Genomic DNA, 25,274 nt, shown 5'->3' with positions numbered 1-25,274 from the left:
AGTGCTTCCCACAATGTTTACATGTTACATTAATTTTATTCTTCTCTTAGGTTCTAACGACAGCAGTGATGACAGATTTACCAGTGATTTCCAATATACTTTCAAGATTGTTTGAAAGCTCACAGTAAGATCAGGTTTTTAAATTGGTGGAAACATTATTATCAGCTATTTATTTTAGATCAGAATGTCTTATTCATTTTTTTATTTTAGGTACCTTGATGACGTATCATTGCATCATTTAATAAATGCGCTTTGCTCCTTATCCCTAGAAGCAATGGATATGGCCTATGGAAATAATAAGGTGTGGTATTCTACCTCTTTGTTTTAAATATAGCACATTATTTAATTAAATAAGGTGTGTGTGTACTCATCATTATATTAGTATGTTACTAATGGGACCAAAACCTTGTAGACTAACCCTACTCTGTTGAGTTTTTACCATTTATGGTGTTTATATGTTGATGGAATAGTGATTTAGCTTGTGATATGTCCAGGGTGAGGCAAAAGTAGGTTTACATTGTTTGTATGCAAAGTAATACAATAATCCTATCTAATAAAAGAGTAATATGTAAATTGGCCATACCTCTGCTACACACACAAGTCACGCCCACCAGCCAATCAGGAGCAAATATGCAAATTAACCCAACCAAGATGGCTATGGCCACGGAGAGAGCAGGAGGCTTGGGTTTCCCCAGCAATGGAGGAAGCCAAGTTTCCGCAGCCCTGGACTGCCTTGGCCTCTGTTTAAGGCTACAAAGTTTCAATTATGGAAGATAAATAAATCCCAAGAAAAATGGCTGCAGCCACAGAGCGAGCAAGAGACTTGGGTTTCCCAGGCAATGGAGGAAGCCAAGCTTTCCGGAGCCCTGGTCTCCGCTCAAGGCTACAAAGTTTCAATTATAGAAGATAAATAAATCCCAGATAGCAGGGCCTTCGCTTGGGTCGCCAGGGGGCGTGGCTGTCCTGCAAACCACCACAGATCCCTCGCCCAGGTCGCCCCACGCACCAAAAGAATCCCCACCCTGATCCGGGACACCCTACAGGGAAAACCAGACGCCCCCACCAGTGCACCAGGCCTCTATCCTGTCTAATCCTCCTATTTAATAAAAGAGTAATAAGCAAATTGACCGTCACTCCAACACACAAGACAGCTGCCCCCATGTGGTCAAAGATAGCTGCCCCCATGTGGACACAAGATGGCTGCCACAAGATGGCCAGCAGGAGAGGGCAGTCGGGAGGGACCAGGCCTGTCAGGGAGGACAGTTGGTGGTGATCAGGCCAGCAGGGGAGGGCAGTTGGGAGGGACCAGGCCTGCAAGAGAGGGAAGTTGGGGCGACCAGGCCTGCAGGGGAGGGCAGTTAGGGGTGACCAGGCCTGCAGGGGAGGGCAGTTAGGGGCAATCAGGCTGGCAGGGGAGCAGTTAGGCATCAATCAGGCTGGCAGGGGAATGGTTAGGGGATGATCAGGCTGGCAGGCAGAAGCGGTTAGGGGCAATCAGGAAGGCAGGCAGGCGAGCAGTTGGGAGCCAGCAGTCCTAGATTGTGAGAGGGGTCCCAGATTGGAGAGGGTGCAGGCTGGGCTGAGGGACACCCCCCCCCCCACGTGCATGAATTTCATGCACTGGGCCTCTAGTTAATAAATAATAATACAAGAATAAACTGTTTTGCATACTCACAACCATAAAACTACTTTTGCCCTCCCCTGTATAATTGTTTTAAATAAATAAATAAAGAATAATAATTTCTCTATAAGTACATTTTTCTTGTGTACTGAATATTTTTCAAAATATTTTTATAAAGAATAAAACAGCACCACATTTATAAATAAGTTCTGTAAAATGTCACAATAATACTTAAAATTATAATTTATGCACCGAAACCGGTTTGGCTCAGTGGATAGAGCGTCGGCCTGTGGACTGAAGGGTCCCGGGTTCGAATCCGGTCAAGGGCATGTACCTTGGTTGCGGGCACATCCCCAGTGGGGGGTGTGCAGGAGGCAGCTGATCGATGTTTCTCTCTCATCGATGTTTCTAGCTCTCTATCCCTCTCCCTTCCTCTCTGTAAAATATCAATAAAATATATTTTTAAAAAATTATAATTTATGATTGGGACAATATAAGATTTAAATCAAGGAATATATGTCTCAGTTTCTCTTGTCTTTTTTGGGATAGAACATAAGGAGCTTATCATTTCTTTCTGAAGATAATAAATGACTCTCCCTACCTTGAAAATTAATTTTTGCTTTGTTTATTGACTACATGAATAGGAAATACTTTTGAGACAATGTCTTTATATACTCAAAATATCATTCCTGTTATAACTGGGAAGTACAGGAATATTTTGATTTATTTATATCTTAGAAATTATTTAAAGTAAAATGCTTTCTACATTTTACAATGAATAAATATAGTTGGACTATTTATACATAAGTGAAGACTCGCAAAAAAATGATTAAAAAACAGAGAATGCAGATTTGTTTAAATCTAAATGTAGATCCAAAATTATGTTGTTTACCTAGTCCTTAATTATAATTCTGTATACTGTGGCTTATCATCTTGTTCATGTGACTCATTTAAAGATTAGCTAGTAAGGTCTTATTAGGGCAGTGTTTTGTATATTATAGCACATAGCTAGAGAATTACATAGATATCCAGGTGTTTGAAAATATGTAGTGTTATAGTTTACTCCCAAACTAGTGAAGGATAATATAAAATATAGTGAAGTAATAAATTTCTTTAGTAATTCTACATTTTAAGATTAATTCTTAATACAAAAGTTAAATACTTTTAATATTTAAAATTATTTTTAATGACACTTTAACAAGTTTAAATGGTGATGTCTTGAGAATTTATGCATTCACTCAACAAGTACAGTGCTTGTACATAATACTGTTAGAAAATGTAAGATTTTTACTTTCAAAGAGTATATAAACTATCTGGCTCATAGTTAAGTGGTAGTTAAGGTAGTATAAAAGTCTAAATAAATAGGGTAGTATTAAGTGATGTAACACTGATTCTCTGAATCCTTAGTACCTTGTTACATAAGACATTTTTGGTATGTATTTCTACTGAAATGAATTAAAGTTAATCCAGATGAATTAGTGTGATTGGAGCTGCAAATTGAAGGAATGGTAGGATTTAGATAGGTACAAAAGGGCAGTATCATGGAAATCAAAAGGGAAAAATGTTACAAGAAGTCAAGATCAATGAGGACTGAAAAGAATAAAATACTTTATTATTATTAGTTTATTGTTAACCTAGAGTGGTAGGAGTAGATTCATTATTTCAGAGATGCTTGGAGGGAACAAATGTTGAGAAATTGAACACTGGATTAGAGATGATTTCCCTGAGAATGGGTTCACATCTCCATTTTAGGATTTAATTTTGTAAAGTGAAGTGCTGATTAATGGAAGGGAAATAAAAAGTTTGTAACAATATTCAAAAAGGATGACATATGTAATACTTTCAACAATAAGATTTAAAAAAATATTCAAGTATATATTTTATAAAAGTGTTTTTTTGTTTGTTTTAATTATGCTTTTTTGTTTTGTTTTGTTTTTTGTTTTTTTTTTAAATATATTTTATTGATTTTTTACAGAGAGGAAGGGAGAGGAATAGAGAGTTAGAAACATCGATGAGAGAGAAACATCGATCAGCTGCCTCCTGCACACCCCTCACTGGGGATGTGCCCGCAACCAAGGTACATGCCCTTGACCGGAATCGAACCTGGGACCCTTCAATCCACAGGCCGACGCTCTATCCACTGAGCCACACCGGTTACGGCCTAATTATGTTTTTTTATTGATATCAGATAGAGGAAAGGAGTGGGAGAGGGAAATAGAAACATCAATGATGAGAGAGAATCATGTATCAGTTGCCTCCTGCACATCCTCCACTGGAGATTGAGCCCGCAACCCAGGCATATGCCTTGACCTCCTGGTTCATGGATTGATGCTTAACCACTGACCCACACCGGCTGGGCAAAAATGATTTTTGTTGTTGTTGTTAATCCTCACCCAAGGGTATTTTTCCATTATTTTTAGAGAGAGTAGAAGGGAGGGAAGAGACAGAGAGAAAGAGAGAAACATTGATGTGAGAAAGACACATTGATTGGTTGCTTCTCATCCTGACCAGGGCTGAGTGAGGATCAAGCCTGAAACTGAGGTACATGACCCTGACTGGAATCAAACCCGGGACCCTTTAGTCCACTGAGTCAAACTGGCTAGTGCCAAAAATGTTTTTTAATGTAGGCATAAGAGAGTCTGTTATTAAACTGTACTTTCTGGGAGATCAACCAAGGGACTTGTATGCACACATATACTCTAGTAAGCCTAATCAATGGACACAGACACCAGGGGGATGAGGGCATGAGTGGGGGGATTAGGCATCAATGGGTGAATAAGGGCACATATGTACTATCTTAATAAAGAAAAAAAACAACAACTGGTGGAAGGCAAAAAACAACAACACACATGCAAAAAAAACTAGTGCTTTCTATAAAAATTCTAAATATGCAGATACTAAAATGAGTAGAAACCTCTATTTTCTACATTTTTAAAGTTCATTATGATGTTACCAGTGTAAGTTAAATATTCTAGATATTAAAGATGTATATATCAGTGTTCTTTGGCTTTACAGTGACCAGTCATCTCATTTTGGTCCTCATTGAAGGAATTTGTGCTAATGTGTTAAGGAAGTAGCTGATGGTAAAGCCTGCAAATTTTTTTTTAGAAGGAGGTGATGTTAATGATACTTGTGCAGGCATATTACCATGCTCATATCAGTAACAAAAATAAAACAGAATAAAGCATAATAAGGAATAAAAAGCAAAATAATAGTTTTCTGAATGTCAGACACTAACAGTATGTTAATTATTGAAAATAACTCTGTAAGGTTCAGTAGCACTATCCCCATTTTATAGATGAAATATGAAATAGCTTAAGTAATTTGCCTGGGATCACCTATTTTGTAATTGGTGAAGCTTGGATTTGAACCCATATATGTCTCATTCCAGAGTTCTATTTTAAACCACTTCACTAGTGACTTTTGTGTGCATCAAAGTCAGCTATGAGATTTTTTTTGAAAATATAAATGTCAAGGCCACATTCTAGGCTTCCTGGGTAAGAATCTTTGAGTATGAGGCCTCGATATCTATACATTTTTTTTAAATGAGATCAAAGGAAAGGGAGCATGTGCTTGCAAGCTCTCTGGTATCTTTTCTCATGAGAACACTAATCCTCTTGTATCAGGATTGTATAATCCTGTGACCTCATTTAATGTCAATGATCTCATCGGCTCTATCTCCAAGTACTGTAACATTAGAGGTTAGGGTTTCAACATGTGAGTTTTAGGGGGACACAGTTCAGCCCATAGCAGAATTCTTTCCTGCTGGTCAGAAGACTAGTCATTCTGTGTGTCTGAAACTTTTGAATTTCACTTTTCCCTCACTAATCCATTCTCTTTCTAATCAAATTTTCCAATTAGGAGTTATTCTGGATACTTGAGGGTGGGCAGAAAGGCTTATCTCACGAGGACTGGGGTTTTATTATCTTTATTGCTAACTTTGTACTAACTAGTCATATATTTATAGTCATGCTCTTCAGAGTGTTCTCAGTTTCATTTATAGTTGAAGTATTCAAATGTTCCTTTAAATATCAAGATGTAATATGTTTTCTCTCCAGGAACCCTCTCTTTTTGCTGTTGCTAAATTGTTAGAAACCGGTCTAGTTAACATGCACCGAATAGAAATTCTATGGAGACCTCTAACTGGCCATCTACTTGAGGTAACCTCTTTTTAAAAATTATTATATTATTTATTTTTGTTAAGAATAAAGACTTACACAATGAACTAATGACTCTGGATAGCCATACACAAAATCAGGACTAATTATATCTATATATTTTTATCAGGGACTAAAGTTAATTGCCTTGTTGTAGGAATTCTTTTGTTTTGGGGTGAAATGGGTGCTATATCAATAAAATCTCTGAAGTCTCCTTCAGCTGTTAGTTTGGGTTCTCTTTCTTTTATGATACAATCTTTTAATCACCTTATTTTCAGCTAGTTCAAGGCAATTGGGACAGATTTAGTAGTAAATACTGCTGCTTTACAGCCTTTCCCATGATTATGAGATAGATCTCCTACAAGGGGAAAACCCTGTTTGGTATCACGACTTGTAGATGGCGCCAGGGAATTTAATCTGGATTTATATTCTCTAGTATTCAAGTTGGGGTGATTCTTAAGCATTAGCTTAATAATAGCTGCTTCTATCAGTATACATGTGTATGTGCAGTTTTGGTTTATGATGCCATGATCATTTGATATTAATTTAGTAACCTGACAAAGGTATTATTTTTAATAAGAAAAACAAATGTGCTAGTGCTTTTCTCCCCCCCCCCCATTTTATTTGGATTACTTTTATGAGCTATTAAAGGACATGTACACATTTCTTTATTATGGATATTCTCAAATGGCAAAAAATGTTGTTTTTAAAATTATAGCACATTATTTATGAGGGTAGACCTAATTAGGGACATTAGTATCTGCTGCTTTTGTTTACTCTGATGACATTTACTTTTATAAAATCCTTTCTTTTCTGTGACTTGTTTGATTTCATCTTTTATCTTCTGTCTCTCTATTGCTTCCTCTTGCCCATTATTCAGAAGGTAAGCTTACTTACATTTTGGACACAATATTTCGTTCAACCCTTATTGATGAATATTTGATGTAATTTTTTAAATGTGAAAGGATAAAAATGTAATGTTTTTATTTTTCTTTTCTCTAATAGATATGTAAGCTTAAGTATACAAGTTATATATTTAATTTTTGTTCAATGTATTTACCTTCAGGTCTGCCAGCATCCAAATTCTCGAATGAGAGAATGGGGAGCAGAAGCTTTAACTTCACTTATTAAAGCAGGGTTAACATTTAACCATGATCCTCCACTTTCACAAAATCAGGTAGAAAAAAAATCTTTTTTAAAAAAATATTTAATGTAAAATCATCTTCTTCCATATGTAATTTTTTCTTTATCAAATGGCTGATATTTTTTAAAAGTGGGTTTTGTTGCTTAATCTATGATACATAGGCCATGGGTCTCCAGGTTGATATACCTGGATATTTAGGATTATCTTTATCTAATGAGGATTATCTTTACCTAATGTTGTAGAAACTTTCGTGTGCATGACATTGAACTAAGTTAATAAACTACCTGGAATTTGTCTCCCAGTCCAGAACTTTCAGTGTTGGGGCTTCATTTTGGAGCCCTATTTTATTAGTCTCTTTTTATTTCTTTGGTCCTTACCTACCTTTGACATTTTTATTCTCATTACCCTTACATAGGGAGAAAACAAGTGGCAGAAGGGATGAACACAGTAAAATAGATTTTTATTTTTCAGTAATTTACAAAGTTATTTTATGTTTTCATAGTTTACATTAGTCTTGAGTCCTTTGTCCTGACTCACCTAATCATTCATATATATTTTATACAGTTTTTTAAAAGTACACCAAAGGTTTATTGTTTGAAGATTTAGTAGGAATGAAGCATTTAATGAAGCAACTATTCCCATTGCTCTCATTGTCTTACTGTATTGTAATTGTATTCTACAAATTTATTCATCAAACTAGAGGCCCGGTGCATGAAATTTGTGTACTGGAGAGGGGGGTGTCCCTCAGCCCAGCCTGCACCCTCTCGCAATCTGGAAGCCCTGGGGGGATGTCCAGTTGCTGCGAATGCAAGAGAGGCTTCCGCCATTGCCACTGCACTCGCCAGCCGTGAGCCGGCTCAGGGCTTCTGGCTGAGCAGCACTCACCCTGTGGGAGTGCACTGATCACCAGGGGGCAGCTCCTGCATTGAGCGTCTGCCCCCTGGTGGTCAGTGTGCATTATAGCAACCAGTCGTTCCACTGTTCAGTCGATTTGCATATTAGCCTTTTATTATATAGGGTACTTATTAAGTACATAAGGCAGGTAGTGTTTTAGCTTTTGGAGTAAAATGATGGGCAAAACAGAAAAGACCTACATTTTTATAGAGCTTTTATTTTAGTGATTTCGTATTTTTTTCCTAACTGCAATTTATTTTTTTAAAAAGAAAATGCTTGTTTATGTATATCTTCAATGCCCAGCTTAATACCTTGCACATAGTGAGACCTTACAAATGTGTGTTCAATCAGTGAACCAAATAAATGAATCTTTGGAGAGAAGAAAGTTAAAACTGAAGCAAGTGCTTTCAGCTGCTGAAAGTAATAGAAAGGAGTGCTTTTTGTTTTGTTTTTTTAACTCTCCAGCAGATTTTGTGCTTATATGTCATCTTTGTTTCTTATACTTATTCATTTTTTAGAAGTATTGAGAATTTTAAGTTTATTTATTTATTTTTTTAATAAATCTTTATTGTTCAGATTATTACAAGTGTTCCTCTTTTTTTTTCCTCCATAGCTCCCCTCCACCTGATTCCCCACCCCACCCCATGCCCTTACCTCCCACCACTATCCTCATCCATAGGTGTAAGATTTTTGTCCAATCTCTTCCTGCACCCCTCACGCCCCCTGCCCCTGAGAATTGTCAGTCCACTCCCTTTCTATGTCCCTGATTCTATTATATTCATCGGTCCATTCTGTTCATCAGATTTTTTATTCACTTGATTTTTAGATTCACTTGTTGACAGATATGTATTTGTTGTCATTTTGTTGTTCATAATTTTTATCTTTGCCTTTTTCTTCTTCTTCCTCTTCTTAAAGAATACCCTTCAGCATTTCATATAATCCCTGGTTTGGTGGTGATGAACTCCTTTAGCTTTTTCTTGTCTGTGAAGCTCTATATCTGACCTTCAATTCTGAATGATAGCTTTGCTGGGTAGAGTATTCTTGGTTATAGGTTCTTGCTGTTCATCACTTTGAATATTTCTTGTGACTCCCTTCTGGCCTGCATAGTTTCTGTTGAGAAATCAGCTGACAATCGTATGGGTACTCCCTTGTAGGTAACTAACTGTTTTTCTCTTGCTGCTTTCAAGATTCTCTCTTTGTCTTTTGCTCTTGGCATTTTAATTATGATGTGTCTTGGTGTGGTCCTCTTTGGGTTCCTCTTGTTTGGGGCTCCCTCGCTTCCTGGACTTGTAAGTCTATTTCTTTCACCAGGTAGGAAAAGTTTTCTGTCATTATTTCTTCTAATAGGTTTTCAATATTTTGCTCTCTCTCTTCTTCTGGCACCCCAATAATTCGAATGTTGGTACGCTTAAAGTTGTCCCAGAGGCTCCTTATAATATCTTCATATTTTTGGATTCTTTTTTCTTTTTGTTTTTCTGGTTGGGTGTTTTTTGTTTCCTCATATTTCAGATCTTCGGTTTGATTCTTGGGGTCCTTTGATCTACTGTTGAATTTCTGTATATTCTTTATTTCAGACAGTGTATGCTTAATTTATGACTGGTCCTTTTCCATTTTCTTGGCATTCTCATTAAGATCCTTAAAGGTCTCACTAAGTTCCTCAGTGGTTTTTAGAAGATTCTTGAGTAACCTTATAAATGTGGTTTTGAACTTGATGTCCAGTAGTTTGCTTTCCTCCATTTCTTTCATTCGTGACATGTTTCTTTGTCTCCGCATTTTGCTGCTTCCCTGTGTTGATGGAGTGGTTTTCTGTGGTAGGTGACCAGTGGCTCAGCCTATCACCTGAGATGGACACTTTTGGTGCATCCCTTTGTGGGCTGAGTGCAAAGTCTTGGTGTAGTTAAGCCTTGATTGCTGTTGGTACACTGAGAGGAATTAACCTCCAGGCCAATTGGCTGTGAGGACCCGCTGTGTCTATAATGGAAGAACTGCTGTGCTGGAGACACGCTTATGGGACAGGACTTGCTTCAGTGGGGCTTTGGTGCTCACTGAGTCTGCCTCTTGAATGTGTCACTTATGGATGTGAGGAGTTGAAATCTGGTGTCGTCTCACACAGACCACTAGATACACTAGCTTCTGGATCTCCAATGGGGTGCAGGTCAGCTACTGTCTGAGGCGACCCAGCAGGAGCTACAGCGAGAACTACAGTTTCCTCCTCTTTGCTTGGGGTTTGGAGGTTTTGGAGCTGTCTGACCAGAGCTGCAGTTTGTTAGGTTAAGCTGCGATAGGGCAGGCCATTCATATGCAAAAGCCGCTGCGTGGAGCTTGGGTGGGTTTATAGATTGTGCAGGGCGGGGTCTCATGGAGTCACTAGGCTAGGGCGTGACAAACAGCGATGGCTGCCAGGCAGCCTTCTCTGCATCTCCACATTTCCAAGTCCCCGCGTCCCATGCCCCAGCGCATTAAACAATGATTGCTGCACACACCTCTGCAAGAGAGCCACCCTCACTTTCCGACCCGATGGCAGACATTCCAGCTTCTCCCCGTAGGAGTTTGGGTCCCCAGCGTCTCCCCAGAAATTGGAGTTCAGAGTAATAAGGAGCTTGTCTCCCTTCGGGTTGAAAAAATCAGCGCACCCAGTCGTCCGCTGCCAGCCCAATTCGTGCACCTTTGTACCTCAGCTTTTCAGCGCTTGTGCACGTCTCAGTGCTCTTTTCTCTTTCCTTCTAGTTGTAGAACTTCCACTCAGCCAGCTTTCCCATGGTTCTGGGTGATAGATGTTTTGTCTTTTAGTTGTAGTTTTGAAATTGTTGTGCGAGGCAGCAGTTTAGGTGTTTACCTATGCCGCCATCTTGGTCCCTCTCCGAGAATTTTTAATTTAAATATATATGCTATACATTAATAGAGTAAATGAAAGGTAATTTTAGAATTTGGAAATTATTTTTTTTTTATGAATACCGCTAGATATTATATAGATCTATTTCCTTTAGTGAGATTTATTTCTATATGTATCTCTTATCTTTTAATGTAAGGTCACTCCCCATTTATCCTGAATTCTGACATCTTAAAGATTTATTTTTATTTTCTTTTAAGTTAAAAACGATATAGATGACAAAACCCCTAATGATTACTGTTAGAAAATTATATTCAATGTTTATTTTACTATCAAATTTCTGTTTACCATTGCATTCTGATTGGAGGTGATTTTGAACTTAAAAAGTCTCAGCAGAGCCTTTCTGTCTTTTTGGGCTTCTTGTCCTAATTACTTTCTTGCCCTCTTTTCAGCGGCTGCAGTTGCTTTTGCTGAACCCATTAAAGGAGATGTCCAGTATTAACCATCCAGATATCCGACTCAAGCAACTAGAATGTGTGCTGCAAATTTTGCAGAGTCAGGGAGATAGTCTTGGACCTGGATGGCCATTAGTTCTTGGAGTCATGGGAGCAATCAGAAATGATCAAGGGTAAGTGTTTCAAATTAACATTCAAAAAAGTAACAGAGAGAAAAAAGGAATCCATCCTAAAATCCTGTAGTAGTGGTAATTTTTTATATACTAGTATACCCTTCTTGCTTAAGTTCAAGTTCTACAGTTTTTCTTAACTCTACCCTCAAGAGGCTACAGTGAATTATTAGGGCTCACTTTTGTTTTGGAAGGATGGGAAAATTGCTGTTTATTTGACATTTATACAAGGATACAGGTTCTTACTTATAATAAGATAAATGTATCAATCTAACAAACTTTATAGTACACCCAAAGATTGGGCTTTCTTTTGTCAAATACTTGGTAAGAAGTAAATTTACATTTATGGCTTGACCTCTCTGCATATATTGGGAAGTCTAAGAAATTGCTTTTAAGTGACCTTTTTTCATTGATTTGATCATTTATTAAACATTGGTTCTGTGCCTCGTATATTCCAAATACTATGCTTGCTAGTTATTCTGATTACACAGATAAATAGCTCCTGTTCTAAAAGTAGAATCCTATGGAAAAGGAACAAACCCTATAAAAAGGATATCCTAGTAAGAGAGTAGTTTTTTATGCTGCAGAAGTATAGTAATCCAGTTGGAGTGGCCTATGCCCCTGGAGAGGGACAGAACCAAAATTATGAAGGATATTATATGCTTTTATAAACTATTTGGATTTATCCTTAATGCACTTGGGAGGTATTTTAGGATTTTAATCAGAGGAGTAAATGTATTTGATATGTATATGAGATGTATCACTGTGTCAAGCATCCTGGAGGAGTGGATGGGAAAGCCTACCGTGCTCTCTAGAAATAGGAGATGGATTTGAGCTACTTATTAACAGATTAACTTTTAGGGGGAAAGGGTTTTAGGAAACAGAATCAGGAATAATTCGCAGATTTCTGGCTTTGCTTAGTGGATAGTAGTCCAAATTACCATAAGGTATATAACTAAACTAGAGGCCTGGTGCACGGATTTGTGCACCGGTGGGGTCCCTCAGCGTGGCCTGCGGGGATCAGACTGAAACCAGCAGTCCAACATCCCCCGAGGGATGTAGTAGTGCGCGAAGCGGCAAGCAGCCAGGGAGGAGCCTGAGCCCAGGCCAGGCGATGCGCCGCTGCCACTCATCTTGGCCCTGCTGTGCCTGCTGCCTCAGCTCGGAAGGCGCACTGCCCCTCTGCTGAGGTCTCTGCACACCCGTCCTAGGGCAATACCAGCGCGCCCATGACCGAAAAGTGGCTGCAGGCTCACGCCCAGTCAGTCCTGATCCCAGTCCCAGTCTGGATGGGGGAGGGCCACACAGGAGCAGTGTCTGTGGGAGAGGCTTGCACTGCTGCAACAGCATTGCCAGCTGTGAGCCCAGCATCTGGCGCCCGTCGGTCAGCTGAGCGGCACTCCTGCTGTGGGAGCACACTGACCACCAGGGGGCAGCTCCTGCATTGAGCATCTGCCCCCTGGTGGTGAGTGCGCGTCATAGCAAACGGTTGAACAATCACTTAGGCTTTTATACATAGAGAGAAGGAATACAGTAGAAAGAGCACATTTAGAGTAAATGTATGGATTTGTTTAATTTAAGGTAGGACAGTGTAGTGGAGAGAGCAGAAATTTGAATGTATTTGTGTGTAATTCTGCAGCAGGATTTGTAATACCTTGTTTTGATGACTAATTTAGGAGTTTTACATGATTGAGATGCTTGAGAGTATTATGGAAATCTTATTTTAAAAATTTATTTATAGTTATAAATTTTCTTAAATCCTACAAAATATGGAGATGATTAAAGTGAAAAGATTTCAGCTATAGCTTAAATCAGCCGTGGGCAAACTATGGCCCGCGGGCCGGCTCCGGCCCGTTCGGCTGTTCTATCCGGCCCGCGGAGCCGAAAGAGCAGAGGGTTCTCTTGCTCTCCCCTCCGCTCCTTCACCAGCAGCAGTGTTAACATGGCAACGTTGGGAAACACGGCCACAGCTCCTTCTTCTGAGTGGGCGGATTTATATCCGCCCATTCAGTAGAAGGAACAACCTCTCAATCTTCCAGAGGCTCCTTGTAATGCCCGCAGACGCGTCCCCCGACATCACCCTGGGAATGCGTAGACACGTTATCGTGGTGATGTAGGGAGACACGCCCCTGGAGAGCACAGTATCAGAGCGTTAGCTAAAAAGGAGACCAACAACATTGTTCCCAACTGAAGTTGATGTTTTAAAGACCAAAAACCTTTCAACCCAGTCTACATTGCCATCTACATCTACGTCCCGGGCATAATTTGGAAGTTGCACTAAAGAAAATGTTTAATTTACTGTTTACACATTTTGTTCTTTTCTATTTGTTTCAGTTTTAAATTATTTTATTATATTTAAGTTAAATTTGAAAGGCTTTTGTACCTTTCCTTTGTTAAGGCAATTTTATTTTGCCTTTGCCATCTTCAATATAAGGTATGTTATTGTGCTGTGATTCCTCCATTTTTTGAAGTTTCAAATTATAATAATTAGTGTTTACATTCTTCTTGTTAAAATGTTTGAAATGAATAAAACTATTGAAAAAAAAAAAAAAAGACCGTACCCTTTTATGTAATGATGTTTACTTTGAATTTATATTAATTCACACAAACACTCCATCCATGCTTTTGTTCCGGCCCTCCGGTCCAGTTTAAGAACCCATTGTGGCCCTCAAGTCAAAAAGTTTGCCCACCCCTGGCTTAAATGAAGCTGAAGTTCCTTCTTCCAATATATAATGTAGTTACAAAATAGGATGTTGTTATATGAATGAAATGAATTAATGCATGTAAAACTCTTACAAAGTGCCTGACATAGTAAACACTCAATGTATTAGCTATTATAATTCATTTTCATCATTATTTTTCACCACCAGAATTTATCTTAAAAAATCAAATACTTCGTATTCTCTTTATATGAAATTCAAAATTAGTCTTTTCTTTTATAGATGTAGAATTTAAAAATAAGATATAGTATAGATATAAAAGAATAAAGAACTAATTTTCATTCAGTGAGTATTTCATTGTGTGTATTTATACGTGCGAGGCATCATGTTAGATATTGGGGATATAATGATAAGAGGTTAGCTCTAGGCAATTTCCTTTCTCATTTAATGTCTTAAGTTTTGTTGGGCTAGTTAGTGCAAAATAAAAATAATACGGCATTAATACATATTTTCCTTTCCTTTTGCTAGTGTACTGTTTTATTTCTATATCTGTGAAGTTTTTTATTAATTATTTTAAATCAGCGTATCATTTTAAAATCTCTGTAAAATGTTGAAGTACTAGGTTAGCTATATTAGAAAAGATTTTCTTGTTCAAACTTTAAAATAAAATTTTGTATGGTCCAGATTACCATAAGAAATGTATTTTCCCTTACATTTTGTTTAAATGCATGAGTATAAACTTCTTACCGTTTGTGTTTTCAGAGAATCCTTGATACGAACTGCATTTCAGTGTCTTCAGTTGGTTGTGACAGATTTTCTACCAACAATGCCTTGTACTTGCCTGCAGATAGTTGTAGATGTTGCAGGTAGCTTTGGACTTCATAATCAAGAACTTAATATTAGTTTAACTTCAATAGGTTTATTGGTATGTATCATTGCCTTTTAATAATATAACCTAGAGAGTGAATGGTAAACAAATACTTGGCTATAGGAGTCATGTAAATGACTCTGATACCTAACATATCTTGCTTAAAGGAGTAAGTGACACAATTTAAATAATTCATTAATAGCAGACTATTTGGAATAATTTTGACATATGGAGCTGAAATTTGTTTTTTACATGGTTTTCTTGAGAGGGTTTAATAAACTGGTAATAGTACATACAAGAGAAAGAGTCAATTGATTCTCGTGTAAGGTTTTATTGATTATCTATTATTTTGGAAGCAACATTTTGATATACTACTTATTTAGTAAATAAAACTTCCATAAAAGGCTTCACCATTTACGGAGTCCTGTAGCTTGTCAACACTGCTTTGTTAGCTGTAAGGAGATTGCACATGATAGTGCAAGAGCCCAGACTGATAGACATATATTTTAATTCTGTCTACTCCTTGTTAATTGTTAAATTATTGATCTTCTGAGCCTCATTTTACTTATTTTGAATATAAAAGTAATAAAATCTAAGTTAGGATATTGTTAAATATTACACAAAGTAAACATGTAGAGAGCTGTTACCAATATAAATTTATTTTAAGGCAGTTATTTAGACTCTTAAATGTATATTATAACTCAGAATTTTAAAAGTCAAATTTAAATACCCCTCACAAGCTAGATAACTTAGTATTTTGCTATTAAAAATATAATCATGGGGGGAAACATAGGCATGTTCTGTATGTATATAATTGCTCCCAAAGAGTAGTTGATTAATTCAGTGTTGATTTCTGCTAGATATTACTTTCTTTATTTTATATTTATGTTCACAGATATTGGACTCTACATTTTTACCATTGATATAATTCTCATTAATTTACATACCTTGCTGTGGTTGCGAATGAAGTCATAAGATATGACTTGTTTGGAAATAGTAATTACTCTTGTATAAAGTTACAAAATATTATTCAATGATATTAAGGAATTGTTAATAATTTTGTTAGTATGGTAATGATTTTAGAGTTGTGTTTTTAAAGCCTTTTTCTAGTAGAGATTATAAAATAGGTATAAAGTAAAAATAAAATATTAATAATTGTTATATCTAGGTGATAGATATATCAACATATTGATATATTCTCCCTATTTTTCTGTTCTTAAAATTGTTCATAATAAATTTATAAAAAATATTAATGTTAGCAAAATATTTCTCCCGAAATCAGATAGAAACACTTGACAGAGGAAGAGTTGTTTTCATTAAATCCCTTCTTCTAGATTTCTGAAGTAATTTTTAGAAGTTTTATTCTGAAAAGTAAAACAACTATGGGTTGCATATTTATATATGCCTTTAAAATAAAATCTATACATAAAGTGATATTTTTCTACTTTGCTTTTTAGTGGAATATTTCAGATTATTTTTTCCAAAGAGGGGAAATTATTGAAAAAGAATTAAATAAAGAAGAGGCAGCACAGCAAAAGCAGGCGGAAGAGAAAGGAGTGGTTTTAAATCGGCCGTTCCACCCTGCACCACCATTTGATTGCCTTTGGTTGTGTCTTTATGCGAAATTGGGTGAACTATGTGTGGACCCCCGACCTGCTGTCAGGAAGAGTGCAGGGCAGACTCTGTTTTCAACAATTGGTGCACATGGGACCTTATTACAGCATTCAACATGGCACACTGTTATTTGGAAGGTATTGTAAACTAGCTTGAGTTATCAGCTTTTAATTGGAACACACATATACTTTTTCAATTAAACTTTTTCCTGTTTACTTTTTTTTTTTTTTGAAGTTCAGTGAAGAGGCAAGGGCTGGAGGGAAAATTGGTTCTTATATTAGATCCCTTCACTTTAAGTTTAATCTTCTATTCCATGTTTCATCTAATTTGGGTAGCATCTCTTTTTTATTTATTTATTTATTTAATTCTTTATTGTTTAAAGTATTACATCTTTCTCTTTTTTCCCCATTGACCTCTTCCCGGCCATCCCCACCCCCCAGCACATGCCCTCATCCCCCTAGAGCCTGTGTCCATTGGTTATGCTTATATGCATGTATACAAGTCCTTTGGGTGATCTCTTAATGCCCCCCCCACCCCCCACCCCTGCCTTCCCTCTGAGGATTGACAGTCTGTTCAATGCTTTTCTGTCTCTGGATCTATTTTTGTTCATCAGTTTATGTTGTTACTATATTCTGCAAATGAGTGAGATCATGTGATATTTTTCTTTCTCTGACTGGCTTATTTTGCTTAGCATAATGCTCTCCAGGTCCATTCATGTTGTTGTGAATGGTAAGAGTTCTTTCTTTTTTTTACAGCAGCGTAGTATTCCATTGTGTAGATGTACCACAGTTTTCTAATCCATTCATCTGCTGATGGGCACTTAGGCTGTTTCCAAATCTTAACTATTGTAAATTGTGCTGCTATGAACATAGGGGTGTATATATCCTTTCTGATTGGTGTTTCTAGTTTCTTGGGATATATTCCTAGAAGTGGGATCACTGGGTCAAAGGGCAGTTCCATTTTTAATTTTTTGAGGAAACTTCATACTGTTTTCCACAGTGGCTGCACCAGTCTGCATATCCACCAGCAGTGCACGAAGGTTCCTTTTTCTCTATATCCTCGCCAGCACTTGTTGTTTGTTGATTTGTTGATGATAGCCATTCTGACAGGTGTGAGATGGTACCTCATTGTTGTTTATATTTGCATCTGTGGATTATTAGTGACTTTGAGCATGTTTTCATATGTCTCTTGGCCTTCTATATGTCCTCTTTTGAAAGAGGTCTATCTAGGTCCTTTGTCCATTTTTTGATTATATTGTTTATCTTCCTTTTGTTAAGTTGTATGAGTTCCCTATAAATTTTGGAGATTAAACCGTTATGGGATATGACATTTAGCAAATATGTTCTCCCCTGCAGTGGGTTCTCTCTTAGTTTTGTTGATGTTTTCTTTTGCTGTGCAGAAGCCTTTTATTTTGATATAGTCCCCTTTGTTTATTTTCTCCTTAGTTTCCATTATCCTAGGAGCTGTATTTGTAAAGATATTGCTACGATATATGTCTGCTATTTTTAAAAATATTTTTATTGATTTTAGAGTGGAAGGGGGAGGGAGAGGGAGATAGAAACATCAATGATGAGAGAGAATCATTGATCGGCTACCTCCTGCACGCCCCACGCTGGGGATTGAGCCTGCAACCCAGGCATGTGCCCTGAGCAGGAATCGAACCTGGGACCTCCTGGTTCATAGGTCGATGCTCAAGCACTGAGCCACGCCAGCCAGGCTTTCTGCTATTTTGCTGCCTATGGATTCCCCTAGGATTTTTATGGTTTCCCATCTTACATTTAAGTCCTTTATCCATTTTGAGTTTATTTTTGTGAATGGTGTAAGTGGTGGTCTAGTTTCATTTTTTTGCATGTATCTGTCTAATTTTCCCAACACAACTTACTGAAGAGACTGTCTTGACTCCATGCATCTGTGCATTTGACTAAACCAAACATGTTAGCTTTGTCATATTTTTAATTGCACTTTATGTAAAACAGATTAAATATTTAAAACCTCTTTTTTTTTTTTTTTTGTCTTCATCTCTTATCTGTCTCTGATTTTTGCCTTTGCCCTTCCCTTTTTTCCCATTTACTCAAGTGGTAAAAATAGGAATTGCTAAACCATTACACATAATTCAAATATAATCAAATGAAAATTTTATGAATAAAAGAATATCAACAACTGAAATTTACTTGCAGAATCATCAAACAAAAGTAACCTTCAATTGGTAAATTCTACGTTTGTTCATTAAATACAGTTTTCTTTTTTATCCCCTTTTAAAAACTTTCTTACCAAGTCAACAGCTAGGCTCTTCTTTTTTGTTCCATCTGTTTCATTTTAATAAAATTCTATTTATAATCCTTTCACTGCTTTTGGGAATTTTTGAGATCAGTAAATTTGACAATAGGCAGCATAGTAAACCTTAACTGTACTTAACAATGTTTTCAACTTAATAAAGAGAACTCAGTGTCTTCTTTAAAAATTAATAATGTACGTTTCCTAATAAAAATAGCTAAAAGCCTTTGTGTCTTCTGTCTCAGCTTTATCCCCTGGCTCCTCAGATCAGAAACATGCTTAAGTTTTTGTTACTGTTTTTAAAAGCAAACTGATATTTTCTCTGATAGCCGTTTTCCTTTCAACAGCTTCATTATTAATCTTGCTGCTTAATTCTCAGGGATTTATTTCTTCCTCACCTTCCCTGCACTCCCTTATCCCTTGTAATTTGATTTCCAGATCATTCTACTTCAGGGTCTCTTAAACCTTAGCCAGTAACAGAATCACCTGGAGGCTTTATTAAAGCATAGATTGCTGAGCCACCACTCTATCCTCAAGAGCGGAACCTTTGTTCTGCCAAGGGGCGTTTGGATACTTATAATGTCATTTGCTTGATAGAATTCACTTAGTATAAATGTATATTGTTATAATAAAAGCGCCTAGATTTATTGAATTTCTACTCCCACCTTCTGTTGCCTTGGCAGGGCCAGATCAAATGATTTCTCAGGCCTTATACTGCCCATGGTCCAGGCTTTCCCCACCCCTGCTCTAGAGTTTGACTTTTTATCCTTGTCCTGGGGCCTGAGAATTTGCATATGTATGACGCTCCTGGGTGATGCTAATGCTGCTGATTTTGAGACCATATTTTGAGAACTACAGAAATTTTTCACAGGCTACAGGTAGTCTTCTAATTGCCAAGTTTTTTGCCATATGCTCATTCCTTATCCTACTCATTTTTTTTTTGTAGCATTTAACCTTGTTGATTAGTTTCTCCATGAAATTTCTTTTCTTGGTTTGTTTCATAGCATGCTTCTGGTTCTCTATTCAATTTTTTTTTTTAAATATATTTTATTGATATTTTACAGAGAGGAAGGGAGAGGGATAGAGAGCTAGAAACATCGATGAGAGAGAAACATCGATCAGCTGCCTCCTGCACACCTCCCCCTGGAGATGTGCCTGCAACCAAGGTACATGCCCCTGACCGGAATCGAACCCGGGACCCCTCAGTCCGCAGGCTGACGCTCTTTCCACTGAGCCAAACCGGTTTCGGCTCAATTTTTATTTTAATTTATTTTCTTATTCCTTCCTCTGAATCTACCCTTTAAATATAAACATTTTCCAAGTCCTGAACCATTTCCTGTTTCATTTTTCCACATATCTTCATCTAATGCTGAAGCATCAGTTATAAGCTCCTATCTAAATGTCTCCCATAATTTTATTTTTTGCCTGTACCCTTCTCATTAGTTCTGTTCTTTTTTTATACATTACCCCATAGATGCTCCACTAACACTTCAACCCAACAGTCTTAGATGATCTTTCTAATTTATTTTAATTTTTCATATTCCATGACTTATATAAGAATACTTCTAGTGTTCAATTTCTTCTAATATAGAGGAATTGATTAGATTGTCAGATATAATTTTTGTAATAATTCCTAATCTGTTATCAATACTTTTTATGTGTATTTTTATAAATATTCAGGTTCTCTTTCATCTATTGGACCGAGTTCGAGAGTCTTCTACCACTGCAGACAAAGAAAAGATTGAATCCGGAGGTGGCAATATTCTCATTCATCATTCAAGGGACACAGCAGAGAAGCAGTGGGCTGAGACATGGGTTTTAACATTGGCCGGAGTAGCAAGAATCTTCAACACTAGAAGATATTTACTGCAACCTTTAGGTGTGTACATATATATATATATTTTTTTTTCTTTTCCTGTTGATAAAGATAATTCATGATAAAGAAATTTGGAAAATACAAAAGTTTTTTTTTGAAATTCATATACAGTGCTACTTCCCAAGAATAATCTTAACTGCCAGTCTTTGTGTTAATGTGCGGTTTGTGCATAAGCAGTTTTCATTGAAAAAATAAGTATTACCTGCTATGGGCTAGCATCAAGGGAATATAATGAGCAAAAAATACACCATCCTTGCTGTCATGGGCATGAGGAAGAAGTATAACTACATTAAAAATGCAAAGTTGCTACAATTATAAATGCTACAAAGAAGTGGTGCATTATGAGCTTGTAATAGGTATTTAACCAGGCCAGTGAGGTCCAGATAGTCTTCCCTAAGAAAGCATTATTTTATCTGAGATTTCAAGGATATGATATTTCATTAGGTGAGGGTAAAATGAAAGTTGAAGGGCCTTATAGGCATAGAGAATATGTAGAAGAGATAGAAGAAAATTGAGTGGGAGATGTTGAGGACCTTAGCATGTTTGAAGGTTTGGAATGAAAGTGTGATTCCAGATGAAGTTGTAGAGGTAGAGAAAGGCCAAACCATGCAGAACTCTGGAGGTCATGTTCATAAGTTAGAACTGCATCCAACAGCAGTGAGAAACGACTAAAAGGTTTTAATTCATATTGTGACATGATCAGATACGCAGTTCTAAAAGGTCACTGTGGATGGTATGAAATGGCAGCAAGAAAGGAAGGCAGGACACTATTAGACTGGTTAGGTTAGGAAGCTGTTGGTGCAGATCAGTAGTTCTCAACCAGGGTCAATTTTGCCCTCCCCCTTTTCCCTCCAGGACATTTGGCAATGTCTGGAGACATTTTTGGTTGTCACCACTGGTGAGGGACAAGTGCTGCTGGAATCTGGGGAGTAGAGGCAACGGATGCACAACAAAGAAGTATCTAACCGAAAATGTCCATAGTACTGAGATTGAAAAACCCCAGTGTAGATTACAGTACCTTCAATTTTGGTGGGAGTGATAGGGGTGATAGAAAAATGAACAGAAATACTTTTGTACATAATTGAGCATGCTATACATATTTTATTTTTTAGTTTATTATTTTGTATTTGTTTCCTTTTCTGTTTTTGTTGAAGCATAAGCATATTTACTTTTTCTGTAGGCTTTTTTGTGTGGTGGTCTTCATGCACATTATTTTTTTCAAAAATAACTTATAGTGCTTCATTTTGCATTTTAGGATTAACATATATATATTGAAAACTTATGTAAAATATATGTACAATGAAATGTACCAATTTTAACTGTATATTTGCTGAGTTTTGACAAAATAAGCATTTTTAATACCTCCATAATAGTTACTTTATTTTAAAAGCTAAGAACTAATATAGATTTAGATTTTTAGAAATGAAGACATTAAGTAGTTTGTCTTGCTTTGATAATTTTTTACAATTTGAAGACTACAAATGTTTTTTATTTAGAATGAAGTTCATATTTTTAACATAAACGTGTAATATATTAATTATCCTAGTCTTTTAGAAAAAGGACTTTTTCCTAGACATAGAGTATATTGATAGATGAATTGCTTTTGTTTAGCTATTTTGATAGTTTTTATTTTATTTATTTATTTTTAAAAATATATTTTATTGATTTTTTATAGAGAGGAAGGGAGAGGGACAGAGAGTTAGAAACATCGATCAGCTGCCTCCTGCACACCTCCTACTGGGGATGTGCCCGCAACCAAGGTACATGCCCTTGAACAGAATCAAACCTGGGACCTTTCAGTCCGCAGGCCGACACTCTATCCACTGAGCCAAACCACTTAGGGCTATTTTGATAGTTTTTAAACATAATTTGTCAAAGCTCTTTGAATAGTTTACTGAAAAAAATCTGTTTTTTATTGTATGTAAAAATTATATCTTAATTTTTAAGTTAAAAAAAGAGAATAGAAAAGAGGCACAAACCTGGGAAGGTGTTTGTCCTATATAGGCAGAGTGGTACGTATTGTTTCATACCAGATCTGCTTCTAGCTTTCCTATTAATTGAATGCTTCCTCAAAAAAATAAAATAAAAAAATCAAGTATGGTGCCAGGTGGGTGCTAGAATTATTGGGGGGATCTCTTTGTAAATTATATGTGTCTAACTACTATGCTATACAACTGAAACTAATATAAAATAATATTGAATGTCAACTGTAATTGAAAAATTTTTAAAAATAACTTTAAATAAATAAAATCAAGTATATTTTAAATAAATAAAATCAAGTATATTATTTATATGTGTTCCATAACCTACTTATGTTATCCTACTTTGAAAAATGTCAATTCCTCTGATTTTTGCATTATTTAAGTGTAAGTATGTAGGTAACAAAGCAGCTCTTAAAGTAAAAATATTTGTTAACAAATCATTGGGCCAGATTGCTGTTAAGAATAAGGTCATTTTTGCTGGACTTCATAGAAACAAATTACACCTGGGTTCATTATATGTTTAGTTGGTCATAGTAGTAGAGCAAGAGATTGATCAGTGGAAACCAGCAACTACCATTCATCTCATGCCTTGCTGACTCATTTTCATGTGAGGGAAACAAATTTATACTCATTATGAAAGGACAGTCTATTCATTTTGTCCTGGTAACTAACTATTATGGGTGAAAAATGTTTAAGAAAGTTATACAACTGCCCTGGCCAATGTGGCTCAGTTGGTTGGGCGTCGTCTTGTACACTGAAAGGTTGCTGGTTTGATTTCCATTCAGGGCACATATCCCAGTTGTGGGCTTGACCCCTGTGGGGGGTGAGGTCATGCAGGAGGCAGCCGATTGATGTTTCACTATTACATCAGTGTTTCTGTCTCTTTCACTCTCCCTTTCTCTCTATCTCAAAATCAAGAAAAAAATCTTTTTAAAAAAAGTTGTATAACCATAAATTATTTAAATATGAAAACTAAAATTTAATAGAATATGACAGTTTAAACATTTAGACCTATAAAATAATGTTTCATACTGTTACAGCTTGTAACTTTTCCAATATATTTAAGAATGATAACATCTTAATCATTAATAAAGGCAGATAGATAGACTGAAGATGTTACTAAAAAGCTTTTTTTATTTACCCTCTTAAGTTTTTTTCTTTTCTCCTTTGGCAAAAGTACTAGGATATAGTATAAACATGTATACTTACATTTATAGAGTTTTGTTTTTAAGACCAAAACATTGTTTGATATACCCATTATCTAATCTCTTCTTGGTGCCCTTTGTTCTAGTATCGGAAAAATAATTTACTGGATTTTCAGATTGTAATGGTTTTAATTCACATGTTAATAACCTTTGTACCTAAGCAGTTTTTTTCTAGTTCCATAGGAATTTAAGCAGAAAAATATAGCGAATAGATTCTAAAGTGTCTAATAGAGAACATTTGTTCACTTTTATGGTGATATATATTTTTTCTCTTCTTAATATAGGAGACTTTTCAAGAGCATGGGATGTTCTTCTTGACCATATACAATCAGCAGCACTCAGCAAAAACAATGAAGTATCTCTGGCTGCACTGAAAAGCTTCCAGGAAATTTTACAGATTGTGTCCCCTGTCAGAGACTCAGATAAGCCTGAGACACCGCCTGCAGTTAATGTACCTGTGTCTGTCCTTCTAGGGTCAATATCAGGCTCTGGCCTGAGCAGGCCATTTGTAAGAACAGATTCCATTGGAGAAAGACTTGGAAGATATAGTAGCTCTGAGCCACCCATAGTTACTGATGAGCTTGAAGATTTGAATCTCTGGTGGGCTGCATGGAATACCTGGTATAGAATTGGATCTGAAAGCACTAAGCCTCCTATTACTTTTGATAAACTGACTTTTATTCCCAGTCAGCCTTTTCTTACAGCTTTAATTCAGATATTTCCAGCTCTCTACCAACACATAAAAACTGGTTTCAACATGGATGACTTGCAAAAATTAGGGGTCATATTGCATAGTGCTGTTTCAGTCCCAATAAGTTCAGATGCATCTCCTTTCATTCTTCCATCTTATACTGAAGCAGTTTTGACAAGTTTACAGGAAGCTGTACTTACAGCTTTAGATGTCCTCCAAAAGGTAATAGAATTTTAATGGCTGTCTAAGCAAAAGTGCATATTTTTTTACTTTGCTATGTATTTTTTGGTAATTAATTCTGGATCATTAAGATTCTTATGTATATATACTTTGGGATAAGTTCAGGATTGTAAAGATCTAGTTATTTTAAAAACGGGTCGTTTTCTGGTAATTCAGGTTTGTTTTGAGAGTCGTTAGGAAATTGCCTGCATATTGTTTCTATTCACCAGCATTTTTGGTTTGTTCATACACCTCTTTATAAGAGGATAATACTTTTTGGAATAACAGCTTTTGTCTGGTACTTATGTAATTAGAAAATTAATAAGCAATGGGATTACATATATTTTTTTATCTGCAATTAAATCTAGCCCTGGAATTGTTGGAAGCTTATTTTTAAAAAGAGTAAGGATAAATTTATAAAGTATTTCACAGAAATTTTAGAAAGTTATATTTTTACCTATGTGTGTTTTGTTACTGCAAAAAATTATTAAAACAGACAGACCTAAATATCATTGAATAAATTCCAATTATCAAGCAATACCAGATCAAAATAAAAAAAACTCTTTAAACTTTAAGGTAATTGTTAGTGTAATTCACAACCAAAATGCTGAAGA

At 36.3% G+C, this 25,274-nt stretch overlaps 1 protein-coding gene across 4 annotated transcripts in view; it reads left to right on the top strand.

Annotated features, from left to right (window-relative positions):
- Positions 1–25,274, top strand: part of MON2 (MON2 homolog, regulator of endosome-to-Golgi trafficking) — a 125,608-nt gene that overhangs the window by 70,417 nt on the left and 29,917 nt on the right. For all 4 annotated transcript variants that reach the window (XM_080659850.1, XM_080659849.1, XM_080659852.1 and 1 more), the window contains 9 exons: positions 51–124; positions 211–301; positions 5,680–5,781; positions 6,845–6,955; positions 11,099–11,274; positions 14,694–14,856; positions 16,257–16,550; positions 20,368–20,566; positions 24,035–24,663. In XM_080659850.1, coding sequence (XP_080515976.1) covers positions 51–124; positions 211–301; positions 5,680–5,781; positions 6,845–6,955; positions 11,099–11,274; positions 14,694–14,856; positions 16,257–16,550; positions 20,368–20,566; positions 24,035–24,663 — 1,839 coding nt within the window. The remainder of the gene's footprint in view (positions 1–50; positions 125–210; positions 302–5,679; positions 5,782–6,844; positions 6,956–11,098; positions 11,275–14,693; positions 14,857–16,256; positions 16,551–20,367; positions 20,567–24,034; positions 24,664–25,274) is intronic.

Source organism: Plecotus auritus (genome assembly GCF_963455305.1).
Source record: "Plecotus auritus genome assembly, chromosome: 3".
Taxonomy (NCBI): Eukaryota; Metazoa; Chordata; class Mammalia; order Chiroptera; family Vespertilionidae; genus Plecotus; species Plecotus auritus.
Note: the sequence above shows the minus strand (reverse complement) of the source record. Positions and strands in the feature narration are given on the sequence as shown.